This window comes from Ruditapes philippinarum, unplaced genomic scaffold (assembly GCF_026571515.1).
Source record: "Ruditapes philippinarum isolate M1 unplaced genomic scaffold, ASM2657151v2 ctg5014_1_1_1_1, whole genome shotgun sequence".
NCBI classification, from domain to species: Eukaryota; Metazoa; Mollusca; class Bivalvia; order Venerida; family Veneridae; genus Ruditapes; species Ruditapes philippinarum.
The window spans coordinates 31,639-44,306 of NW_026852597.1; the positions used below are offsets into that span (position 1 = coordinate 31,639).

General features: G+C 33.6%; 1 protein-coding gene across 1 annotated transcript; it reads left to right on the plus strand.

Moving 5' to 3' along the window:
* Window positions 1–1,108: 1,108 nt before the first annotated feature.
* Window positions 1,109–9,703, plus strand: LOC132718493 (uncharacterized). Its single transcript, XM_060702194.1, has 8 exons — window positions 1,109–2,014; window positions 2,544–2,694; window positions 4,714–5,112; window positions 5,360–5,719; window positions 6,263–6,431; window positions 6,779–7,017; window positions 7,274–7,459; window positions 8,532–9,703. Exons 1-8 carry the CDS (start codon window positions 1,373–1,375, stop codon window positions 8,849–8,851), a joined length of 2,466 nt encoding a protein of 821 aa, XP_060558177.1. The 5' UTR covers window positions 1,109–1,372; the 3' UTR covers window positions 8,852–9,703.
* The last annotated feature ends 2,965 nt before the right edge of the window (window positions 9,704–12,668 follow it).

Genomic DNA, 12,668 nt, shown 5'->3' on the forward strand with positions numbered 1-12,668 from the left:
CTTTGTTTACAATTTTCCTGCTTCTACCCACAATTGACCGGAATTACAATTATATCATTTAGAATTTACATGTAACGTTAAATTTATAAAAAGAGTGGGACAGTATTTTTATATTTTAGCTGGGTCGGAAGTGTATTTTTCTGTCCCAATATCTTTCTGTCCCATATATAAGTAAAATTATGCTCTAGTCAAGTCGAGCTGAACTGTAATTAGACAGAATCATTGAAACAAAGGCCTGGGATTTCCTATCACATGTATAAGTTAATTTTTAGCCGCATTCTCTTATTTATTCTCCTTTTTCTTTATTTAGTATGCTCACTACAGCAAGTGTCAGGTGTAATGTACTAGGTAATCAAAAGTTTCACCGTGGTTCATACATGTATAAGCATTAACATAATTATACATGCTTTTTGTATTTTTCCTAAAATTACTATTGATTCCAAATATGTTTAGTGTTGAGAATTCAATATCGCTCAAGCTGAGTTTGCGGGACCTTGCAGTATCTTTCATGAGAGTAGTGTTATGGTATCAAGAAAGATAACTAATTCAGTAACATTCAAAGAAGTAATTGTGTTACTTCCTCCTAACTGTTATATCTGATTTTTTATGTCCTAAAATAGTCATGTGCCTCTCTGATAACACAATTCTCACCCGAGCTCTGATCTGTTTAAGTATCTACAAGTAAACACGATATTAAATAAAGAATCTTGTTATCATCCATATATTTATGTTATCATCCATATAACATAAAAATTGAGACTGTATTATCCTACTTTTTGTTGTTTTGGGGGAATAATAACGTACAAGAACATTAAGAAATAATATGGTATTACTGACATCTTTTATTCTCTGCATCAGACCATTGAATATATGAAAAAGCATTTATATATATCCTTTTAAAAATAATTATGTCAATTAAAGAGCATATGTAGTGCATTACAAACTCAGGTTGGTCGGTAAGTAGCGTCTTGGTTCGTCGCCACAAGTCGTTTATGCTTGACGAAACCTTATCTGATCAATCATATTTAAATTTGTTCACATTATATTCATACTAGCCATATGTGTAGTATCCCTGACGGTTCCACTGGTTAACTTTATTTGGCATTCTTCTAATTACGAATGACATGTTTAATCAGGATACAATTTCTTTATTGGTTTCAATAGCGTGGTTATAAGCAAAATGTATACAAATTTGTCCTGTTGATTTTAAACGGATTAACTATTTTTGGTTTATAAAACGGTAGTTTAAAAACTAAAACTAGTTACTATTTCTCCACACGTTAAATATTTACTTTGTGGTATATACCGATAAAGGAAATATGCAATGCATTTTGCAAATATTTTATAAAAAATATAGCGTTTTAAAATTGCAATGGATTTATTAAAGCCACTAGAGAAAAGCTTTGTTTGTTTTGATAAACATAACATAGTCAATGACCAAAACACAGGACAGTTAAAACACCAAAAGATTAACAACGTACAATGGAGTGCTACAAATGAACAACTACGGATGTCAGGCAATTCCGAACATTATGCAACTATTCAAGACAGAAGCGGTGAAAACACGTTTTTTACACCAAACCCTGAATATGATAACGCTACGCCTGGTAAACGTGAAAGTACCTCGGCTCAATATGTGTCTTTTACTACCGGTGATCGACTCCCTACTAGCCCAAATAAAGAAAGAACCGCTGGTTATTCGTATGCAACAAATGGTGAGATATACTTTCTGCGCGATTCAAACAACGAAAACCATCATAGCGAGCAAATGCAACAACTTGAACATAATGAGAAAAATTCTAAACACGATGCTTATATATCTAAATATCAAAGTAAGGGTACTGATGACTCAACTGACACTTACCTTGAACCGAACCCTCGACGGATTGGAAAGAGTGGTGATGATACTAATCATAGCGATATAAGGATAAGTTGGCTTGGTGAAAAACATGAGTATCATCGACCAGACGATGGACTTGGGGAAACAATGGCTAGTGCATATGATTTGGGCAGGGTACGTATTTATAATTAATGTAGATATAAGTAGTTGTACTTGCACTTCTCTAAATTCCTTTATAGACTTACCAACCTTCAATTATGACGAAATCGTTTATTATTATAGTGAATATTTTCCAATGAGTAATAGATGAATAACTGACAGTGCTGCCTTTGATCAGACGTCACGAATGCGTCGGCTGATCTTGGTATGGGTTGAATCGGTGCCTCTAACAGACACAGGGTTAAGAAGAAAAGACAAGCAATTACGTAGGGGCTCAACTTGTTACTATATATTTGTATTCTTTACTTAATAGACACTTTCTTACAATCTGTTTAGACTGGAAATATTTTTTCAAGACTAGTGTATCATTTGATGTAAGTCACGACTTGTACGCATAACATAAAATCATTAATTTTCTTTTCCTCCGTTTGCCCAGAATAATTATCTTTATTATGCAAGCATTTCAAATTTTATTTATTTTAGACTCTTTGACAGTGGAACTCCTTTGAAAAATTGTAACGTATGATCAACCTTGATATTGCAGGTGCCTTCAAATAAAATAGTGACATCACCAAATAAAAAGGACAAGAAAATATGTAGTAAATGCAAAATGATTACTGGCGTAATTCTGGTTATATTAGTTGCCGCTGCCACTGCCTCTATTGTCACAATTCTAATGTTTGGTAATTTTAAAGGTAATTTTAAACACGTTTCATTCATCAACTTAATAATATAAGTTGCAATACAAATACAACCAGATAATTCTAAACTACAAATAAGTGCAACAATAGATGTACCTTATAAATTAATATACGATATACACCTCGTATTAAAATCGTTTTTAATACGTCTGTATTTGAAATGCCTGAATATGATCGAATGGATTTAATTTGATAGTATTAACAGTTAAACTGTCCCTTTTTATGAAATGTACGAGGGCTGTTCAATAAATACGCGGAAAAGTGCTGCCATATTTTTAATATTCATGGGAAATTGACGTTCTCTTTACATTTTTTTAATAAACATATAATAAACATGTACACTAACTTTCAATAAAATCAGATAAAAATTCATAGTACAATTTCCAGTATTTCTAAGGTAATCGCAGTGAAACTGGCCCAACATCGTAACGACGTCACGCTCAAGGCATGTATTAGAGTCACCCAAAAGACTCACCTAGTCCTTCTCGAAATACTCCCTAGAAAGGAAACACACTTTTTACAACGGTTGATCCTTGACATGAAACTATTAAAGTTGGAGCCATTATTTATCTCTGAAATTGCAGCTTGCACCGCGTAGGACAACTCGTCCACATCATTAAAGTATTCTCCCCGCAGGACGTTCTTCAGTGTCGGGAACAGAAATAAATCGTATGGTGAGAAGTCAGGGCTGTAGGCCGGGTGCTCGAGGACTTCGAAGCCGAGTTTCCTGATTGTGTACTGTGTTTCGGCCGCACGATGAGACGGTGCGTTGTCGGGATCAAATATCGTGTCGGCGATTTCGTGGCCCGCTTCTTTCTCATCGCCCTCATGAAATCGCGTCTGCTGTAAATTTTCAAAATATGTTTGTCTCTATTACTGTATGAGTTTTATTCATCTAACTTGGAAAATAAGGAAATAGCGACACTTTTCCGCGTATTTATTGAACAGCCCTCGTACGCCTGTACTCTTGATTTACCTCAAACAATACACTTAATATCTCTGATTATGTTTACAGTGAAAGTGTATTTTTTGGCATAATGCCTTTGAGGTGCTCCTCATATTGGCGCGGGAATTGAGTCAATAGTACATGTACAATTTAGGATACAATCATAAATTTTTCAGGAAATCATCTTAAGTTCCATGTAAATTTCAAAAGCGAAGAAGGCCTAAAATGTGTTTGCTCATTCAAGATCACAGCACACTCCCTTTTACTAATTACTTTTACTTATTTACTATTCAAATTTCACCTACCTTTACTTCCTTTTGTCGTTTAGATAGGCTATCGACATCTTCGGATGAAATGGCATCATTTTCAAATGATACACCATGACCGGGCTAAATCGAGCCAAGCCTGAAAGAATGTCAATTTTACTGTGCTGGCCGACATTTAAGATTCTTTATATTCTAACTTTAGATTATCATATCTTTTTAAAGGCTATGTATAGGAACATCTTCAGTAATATATCCATTTGTATTCAATTGCTTTTTTAAAGTAATTTCCGGTCTCATTAACCAATTTCACATGTTATAAACCATCCTTTTCAGTAATATATGTAATATATATTCATGTGATATGTCAACTATGTACTATATTTTGTATTTGTATATGTAATATGGTGACGAACAAAGTAATAAAATTATGTCATATTCTGATCTGTCCATTGATAGAAACTCGTAGACTTTAGTATTTATCGACAATTTTAAATTATAATACACTTGTTTTAATCAAAAGTAGTTTAGAGACAACTAAGCAATTAGTAAGATGATCTCGTTTCGTCATTTAGTTACTTTTTCGTGATATGAAATGCATTTATATTGATATTATTTTTAATAATTTTAATAATCAAGTATTCATATAAACGAACACTAAACTTCGCTTTTTAGACAAACCGATGGAACCCCTAAACAGAAAAAGAAAATTTGATCTTTAATTTAGATTATCTGTATACCAAAGTAGTAGATAACAAAACTGAATTATGAATGAATTAAAAATCTTTTTTTCGTACATTGCAGAGGTTGACGACTTGTGTAACAACAAGGATGGGTGTCAAACAAAGTGCCAAAAATACCCAAATTTGTCCAACGGCCATACTAATGTTACTGAGGAGGTGTTACCACAAGTGGCTGTTAAGATAAATTGTAATAAAGGTTTTGAAGTAAACGAAACAGATACGGCAATTTGTCTAGAAACGGGCTCTTGGAGTGAAATAATTACATGTGAGCCAGTTGACTGCGGGATATATCAGCCACCTATCCATGTTCATACTCAACAGTCCGTAAATGAAACAACAGTAGGGTCATCAATTAATCTTAAATGTGATCCTGGTTTCCAATTTACAACATCTAGTGATAGTTCCGTAATTTGTAACGAAATTGGCGTGTGGGTCGGGAATCCAAAATGTGAAAATTTAGGTAAGATATTGCAACTTTCGTTTTAAAATGGTTTTTCAATGTTGTTACATAATACATGTAATTCCTTTCATAACTTTTATTAAATCTGATTTATATTTGCTGCAACGTCTTTAAACAGACTCAAGCAAACAAGACATGTATTATTTTCAACCTTTCCGTTTTGGTCGACGTTCAATTTCTCCTCCTTTGGTTATTTTTACTACAGAATATACTTTTTCTTTGCATTTATACTGATTGTATGTTACAGTTGATTTATCTGTAGACACCGATACTGTCCTCATCGGTGGGATGGCAAACCTGTCTTGTGAATTCAGAAATATACCAAACTGGAGGAATATAAAGTTTAAACGCATTAACAGAAAAGGTGAATCAGTAACAATTGCCTCTGTTGTCAATAATGTAGACTCGTACATAGTGACTAAAGACAACGATAGAATAAATATTGAAACAAAATTTACGCATGAATCTGGTACATTAAAAGTGATGTTTGAGACCGTCAAATGTGACGACGCCTTCGAAGAACCTGGTGAAATAATCATAACCTGTGATATTGAAACAAGTGAAACCGTGAACACATTTCGTGACCTGAAAATTGTTCAAATAAAAGGTAATATTTGTTACAGAACTTCTTTGAATCTTTCGCAACATAATTAAGTAATAAGTTCGTGCACAATTGCCTTACATGTAACATGTTTGTTAGTAACAAATCTTGAAGAAAACTTCGACCTATTCAGCCTGTTTTTAGTTATTTATAACATTCCTTCTCAATTAAAAAAAAACGTATTTCTCATTTATTCTATACAACGTACATTGGTACATTGATTTAACACATTAAGGGCGGTAAGGGCTAAAATGACTTCACTGAGGATTTTTTGACATGACGGGACTCGAGATAAATGTTCTATTTGTTGAAGTATTGACTAGTTACTTGTATGCAAAGTTTCAGATTTTCTATTACTTCATTTGACCATTAATTTTATTATTCAAATGTGAAAAGTAAAAAAAAATGAAATTTCAAGAGTCCTAGTTGATCTTTTTAAGAAATTCAAATCTTATGCGTTCAGATCTTCAGACATCAGTGCAGTTCTTTTTATTAAAAAGTCGCATCTTCTTTTGATATGATAATTTTCTGGGAATGTTTATCCCTTAGGCAAAGCGGTTAAGCCGGAGCTTTTCGTGCCAGCCCATGTTGTCGAAGGAGATATCAAGTCCACACTTTTTCATTGTGAGATGTTGTTTCCAGAACCGAACGGTCACGTGACCGTTGACATTGACAATGGCAGTTCCATTACAACTCTGCTGTCTTCTCCAAACATTAGGTAATCACAATTATCAATTAATTTTTATATTGATCAATCGGTAATAAAACTAATCCGACATGAATACTAATTCACTTTTTACAGATTTTTTTTAAATCACAATTTATTCATTTATTTTTATGCTAGAATATTTGCTGTAATTGTGATAATTTTCAGTTACATTTTGGAACTGCAAATCCAATGATTCTAGTAGTGTTAATTAGATCATCAATATTAATATGCCTTTCCCGTCTTATTTGCATGACATCATTACCACAATTCAAATTGATTAATAATCCATCATTAATGAACTAATAAGAATTTAGTCTTATTGATATATGAAAAAAGTTCGATATTTTTGTTTCAAGTGAGTGGCCTTATGTTTGGTCCTCTTCAAACAGAGTAAGCAATACAAATACGGCTTGGATTGATACCATAAGGTTTGACTTGGAGAACTGCTGGTACAGAATGGAACTGACATTTGGTCTGAAAGATGTTTCAATGGATTGGCACAGGAAACATATAAGATGCACTGCAAAACTGTCTGAAGAAGCAACTGACCAAACAGTGTTCACATCTGACAGTGGCGTCGTAAAAGTTATACAAGGTAGCTATATGTATACTATTGAACTTTTTAATTTATTTTTCCTTTCTTCTGCACATATTCAAAATTACAATGTATGTGTTAAAATCTTTTCAAAGATGATAAGTAACATTTATTTGCTTATTCGGACTGTTAACTTCTTATTTGACAGAAAATTTGAACAATGGCAAAGGTCCGGTACTTTTGTTTTGGTACATTACTAATTTTACACATATTGTATGTCAGAAACTTTTCTTATTGCTGACTTCTTATTTTATAGATACCTTATGCAATGGTAAAAGTCAGGTACGTTACCCGTATGACTGCGAACATTTCATCGTTTGTGATGACAAGAATCACTTCAATTCAGTTTTGGAAGTGAGAGCATGTGACAACAATGCATGCTATGACGACCAATCTCAAACATGCAGTCCGTGTTCGCCATCAAGAGGTTGTCCAATAACAGGTAATAATGGTAACTCGGTGACACTTTAACTAATTAAGCCTCTATCACATCAGCCGCACGAAATTTGGTTCGCACGATCTGTATTGAAATTTGTGCCGTAGAAAAGTCTCAGGCAATTTCGCAGTCTATCTAGACAGATCTAAATATCTGTCAATTGACATCGTATGATTTCGGCTTTCAGTAGTTGCAAGATGCTTGTGCGGCAAACCTGCTGTCCTCGAAATACAAATCCGAAACGTTTTTACACGAGAACCTCTAAACATCGTGCGTCTGACGTATGATTGTCTTACGTTTGTCTTGAAACATCCAAAATCTGTCAAAAAATGCAGAATTAATGTGCATGTTTAGAAATCAGTCTGCGACGTTGCGGAATTTGTAAGCATGCGGCACCGCACGAAACACATTAATTTGTGTCAAAATCTGTTCGTACGACTGCCGAAGGGCTGATGTGATGGAGGCCTTACGTGATGGTTGACCGAGTATCTACCATTGTCTGACAAAAGAAGCACATGCACATGATCTCCTGCATTCTGTTACCTTGCAAATGTTCAGACTTAAAAATATGGTCGTTTGTTTTTCATGAACTCTTTTACACTTTTTTATTCATTAAAATACACGAGATGTGGTACATAATTGAGAAGAGAAAACTTTAAGTATTATATTTTGCATCTTTATGATTTTCATGATAATAATCATAAGCATAGTTGGGTCGTCTGGAGTATGTGCTGTTAATAAGCTGTAAAAATTCTTGAAGAGCTTGCAGGACACACGTTCGTGGTTTCAGTTAGTATTACTTTTCAAACTATATTGACTTGCTTATCGGCATACATTACACCGTCAATTAATTTTGTAATATGAATTTAAAAACAAGTATAAAAGAACGCCCGAACGGTATAAATGAAAATGTCGCAGGCTTAGTTAAGCCTATTTATGAAATGTTACGATATATGCAAGTTACCATCCACGACGATGCCACCGGCTGATAGTTGACACGAGTTGACTCTTTTTCTTGATTCTTGTGCCTACATGATAATATTATTTCTATCTTATGAACCATTTTTTTTAATTTCAGACATATTCTTCAGTGGCAGACATTCAGCTACTATTGAAGGACAACTTGACATTGTCTGTATCGTGGAAGACTTTAAAGGGCTTACTGACATTAAGATCACAAGGGCTAATGGAGAGTTCGTATCGTCGATCAAATTAGGAGATAATATACGGGATTTCAACACGTTGTCGGATGCGACTTATGTAAATGAAACCCATGGAATGCTTTCGATACATGCAGACTTCCTTATTTGTACTGATAAAGGAACATATCGATGTAGTCCGGAAGGAACTGGAGATGAACAGTCAGAAGACGTTATAGACCTTGACCTGAATTGTTGAAAATATATGTATTAAAAATTTTGCATGACAACATATCACATTACCTTAGTTACATAGTATTTAATGTATATTTAAATATACATCAATTCTTTTACATCATCAAACTTCACAATATACAAAAGAGTTAGGCCAAATGTTTTTACAACATTATCATTGGCCATTCCTCTATATCGAAGCGAAATTAACGTGCTAGATTAGAAATCATATGGTTGCAGGTTCTTTCTCAGCTCTAAAAATAGTTCAGAAATGAACCGAAAAAAAAGAAAAATACCATCAACATGTATCTTGCGGAACGAGATTAATCTTGTTATTCAGCTGGTTATTGAGTTCTAACCTTTTTAGTTCCCTCTTAGTCTCTAATAACCGTTATTTTCTTCTAAAAGATTTGATAATTTGAAGACTGATCTTAATGAACATACGTATTTTTGAATTAAACATTTGTTATGGTAGAAAATTAAGGTATTCTTTAACCGGAATGTCCTTTGAAAAAAGTCAGAAAAGGATTTTATTACAAACTGATTCCTTAAGGTGCGTTTTTTCATGGTCTTCTTTGAGGCTTACCTTATATTCTTCATCATCAGCAGCAGCAGCAACATCATCAGCATTAGCAGCAGCAGTAGAAGCTGCAGCAGCATCGTCATCAGTCATACTCATTATAATCACCACCACCACAACCATTATCATCATCAACATCATCATTAACATAAGCTGCAGCAGCATTGTCATCGTCATTATAATCACCACCATCATCATCATCGTTGTCTTTGTCAACATTATCATTAACATTTCATGAATTTGTCTGTAATTATTGTTGTTATGATAATTAATTTATAATAATTGTTGTTTTTGTTACTGCTCTTTTTAATGTCTATATAACGTTTAATGTATTTCATTTTAATTCGCTGTGCAGAGTTTATATTAAATGAAAATGTTTAATGAATAATGATTTATTCTCAAAACAGATTTACCTAAACTTAAAAAAATATACATCTATTCAACGAGTAGAAGGCAATGTTCAAATTCGTATGATACTCATCAATTACTTATCGTTTTCATCGCTCGGTATTACCTACGATTAAGCGAGCAGCAATAAATATATTTCTATGATCTCAATAAACCAGTATGCTAAATTGCAAAGACAACTTGCCATTACATGTTTTGTAAAATGCGTGGCCGTTTATCTCAGATTTCTATCAGAATTAAAGGTTCAGTGATAATGATAGATCATGTTTGTCGGGATTCTTTTTTCAAACACTGAAAGGTGAAATTTAAATATGATAGACCAGTGACAATAGACTAAGTAATGACGAGGAAGTGACATTCGATATTAATGTATTGGCACTACAAAGGAATCCACTCAGCGTGAGGTAGTGACTTTGACACTGCTATTGTTCTAAAATATAATAAATTATATTTGTTATCCCAAGTGCAATGACTCCAAGATTAAAAACATATATTTTTACTTTTTATGTCAGCGAGATATGTGAAAGAATTTTAACTACGAATACGAGTCTACGTTGTTTATGTTAGAATAACTTCTTTTCAAACACGCGGGCAATTAAATAACGAATAGCGTTATTGTGTATGTACATGTTTCTGTGCAAACCGGATGTGTGCGGACATGAATTGCACTTCAGTGATTTGTCATCTTTACTGAAGCCTGCTATAAAGCGTTACCTTGGAGCTTCTTGCGGAATTATCATGGGAGCTTTTTGGGGCATTATCCTTGGAGCTTCTTGGGGCATTATCCTGGGAGCTTCTTGGGGCATTATCCTGTAAGCTCTTTGAGGCATTATCCTGGGAGCTTCTTGGGGCTATATCCTGGGATCTTCGTGGGACATTAACAGTAGAAGTAGTTTGCTCGCTTGCCCATCCTCGTTTCTTACAGGAAAAATGCGAATACGAAAAAAAGAAAATAAAAAGAAATTACATAATAAAATAGAGAAAAATAGATTCCTTAAAGAAAGTCTAACACAGCAAAATTGTAAAATGTAGCAGGCCCATTTTGATTCAGCTTGTTCAAGGACGTTACTGTCCAACTATTTGAAGTAATCAGAAACTAGAAGCTTAAATGGTTATAGACTGATAATCAGGACAGCAAAGGAAAATTAACCTGGAACACCTTAATAATAATATACGATGCATTGCATCTTGGTGAAGAGAAATGACAAACACGTTCAGGGCTAAATTCAAGTTGGAAACACGTATAATTATGCAGATATAAAGTAAAAATGAATTTAACAAAATCTGTGCATCAGATTGAACTAGCTTTAAATACTGTGTTGATATCACTGTTATATCACACCCCTCCTGTCTTCATGAGAAATTTTCCGCCAGTCTATAACGCGCGTGCTATGGATTGCTGGTTGGCCTGTAATTGAATCATAAACATTTCTGTTTTAAGATAGCCTTGTCACAAAAATGCATGTATAAATCAAAGTTATTTTTTATAAACTATAATTAATCTTACAGGGCACCGAGATGCAGCGGCTACGTTTAGATTTTTTACTATAACAGTTTGAGTTAAATACATACGAATTTTGCATCAAAATATCATTTATGTTCATTTTTTATGACAGCCACACTTTATCCTTGCATATCGTGGTTACTTCCTAAAAAATACACTTAAAGCAGTTGCCTCGACTGGGAATTAAACCCAAGATATCTCACATCCTTAACGAGCGCGTTACCCCTGAACCACGGGGAAGCTACACGAAGAATGCTTGAATAAAATCTCATATAATTCTTAATTTAGAATTTCCATTTCGGGTTTGTAATCCGTATTAATTTCGATGTATTTTGTTTACGATAAACCTGTTGTTTAACACTGATCTTCTCGTCAAAACAGTCCGATATTTATTTATTCCACTACTCGACAATCAGATTCATTCTGAAGTATTCGGTAATCGACATCCCTAAAAATAACATTTTCATTGGAATGATATTCATCCGCGTAATTTGTGAGTGTGCATTTATTGACATTTTCTTTAAGCCAACCTACTTTAAACTTTGAATGCGTTGTAATTTGTTGGATACTTATAAGAAGATGAAATATTTCTTTTTTTGCTTGTTTCAATCTGTTTTAAGAACTACTTGTTGTTAGGTTTGTCGTGAAATTTTGTGCCAGAGATTGAATGTCAGCATTGTATTTCCTGATCTTCGATCAGAAAATACAAAAACCGTCTGCTAAATGATGAAGACATGCACTAAACTTGAAAAGAAAGCAAAATGAAAACTTAATTTAAATTTCACTTGTTCACCCACTATATACCCTTTTATGGGCATAATATCACTTTAATTTAAACAATTTGTACCAGCAACAACTTATAAACTTTTAGGCTTTCTTTTATAATTCAATATACTGACACAACAATCATTTTGATAAAAAAGCTCAGTAGTAGTTTATCATTGCAGATTGCTAATGGTTGTTGCCTGCAATTTAGTTTAAGTTAAGAGATAATTTGAAGGAAAAAAAAACACACACACACACACTTTACATCGATTTGCTATTTTATAACCATTGTACTTGCCCGATGTTTCAAAGAGGAGTAATCTGATATCACAGCTTATTATGAAGGTGCAAAATGAACCGTGAATTGTGGAGGAGTCCAATTGCCAAAATTTATTCTGCCATAGCCCATTAACAAGCCGTTTAGTTGATAGCCGTGAAATTAAATGATTAACGGTTCATTCATAGTTATTGTATGTAATCAGTGTTTTTAATTATGTTATGTATTGGCCTGCACATTATATTGTTACTGTTTACAACTGTCACACGGCAACTTGAAAATACACAAAAGTAATTGATAATTTGAAG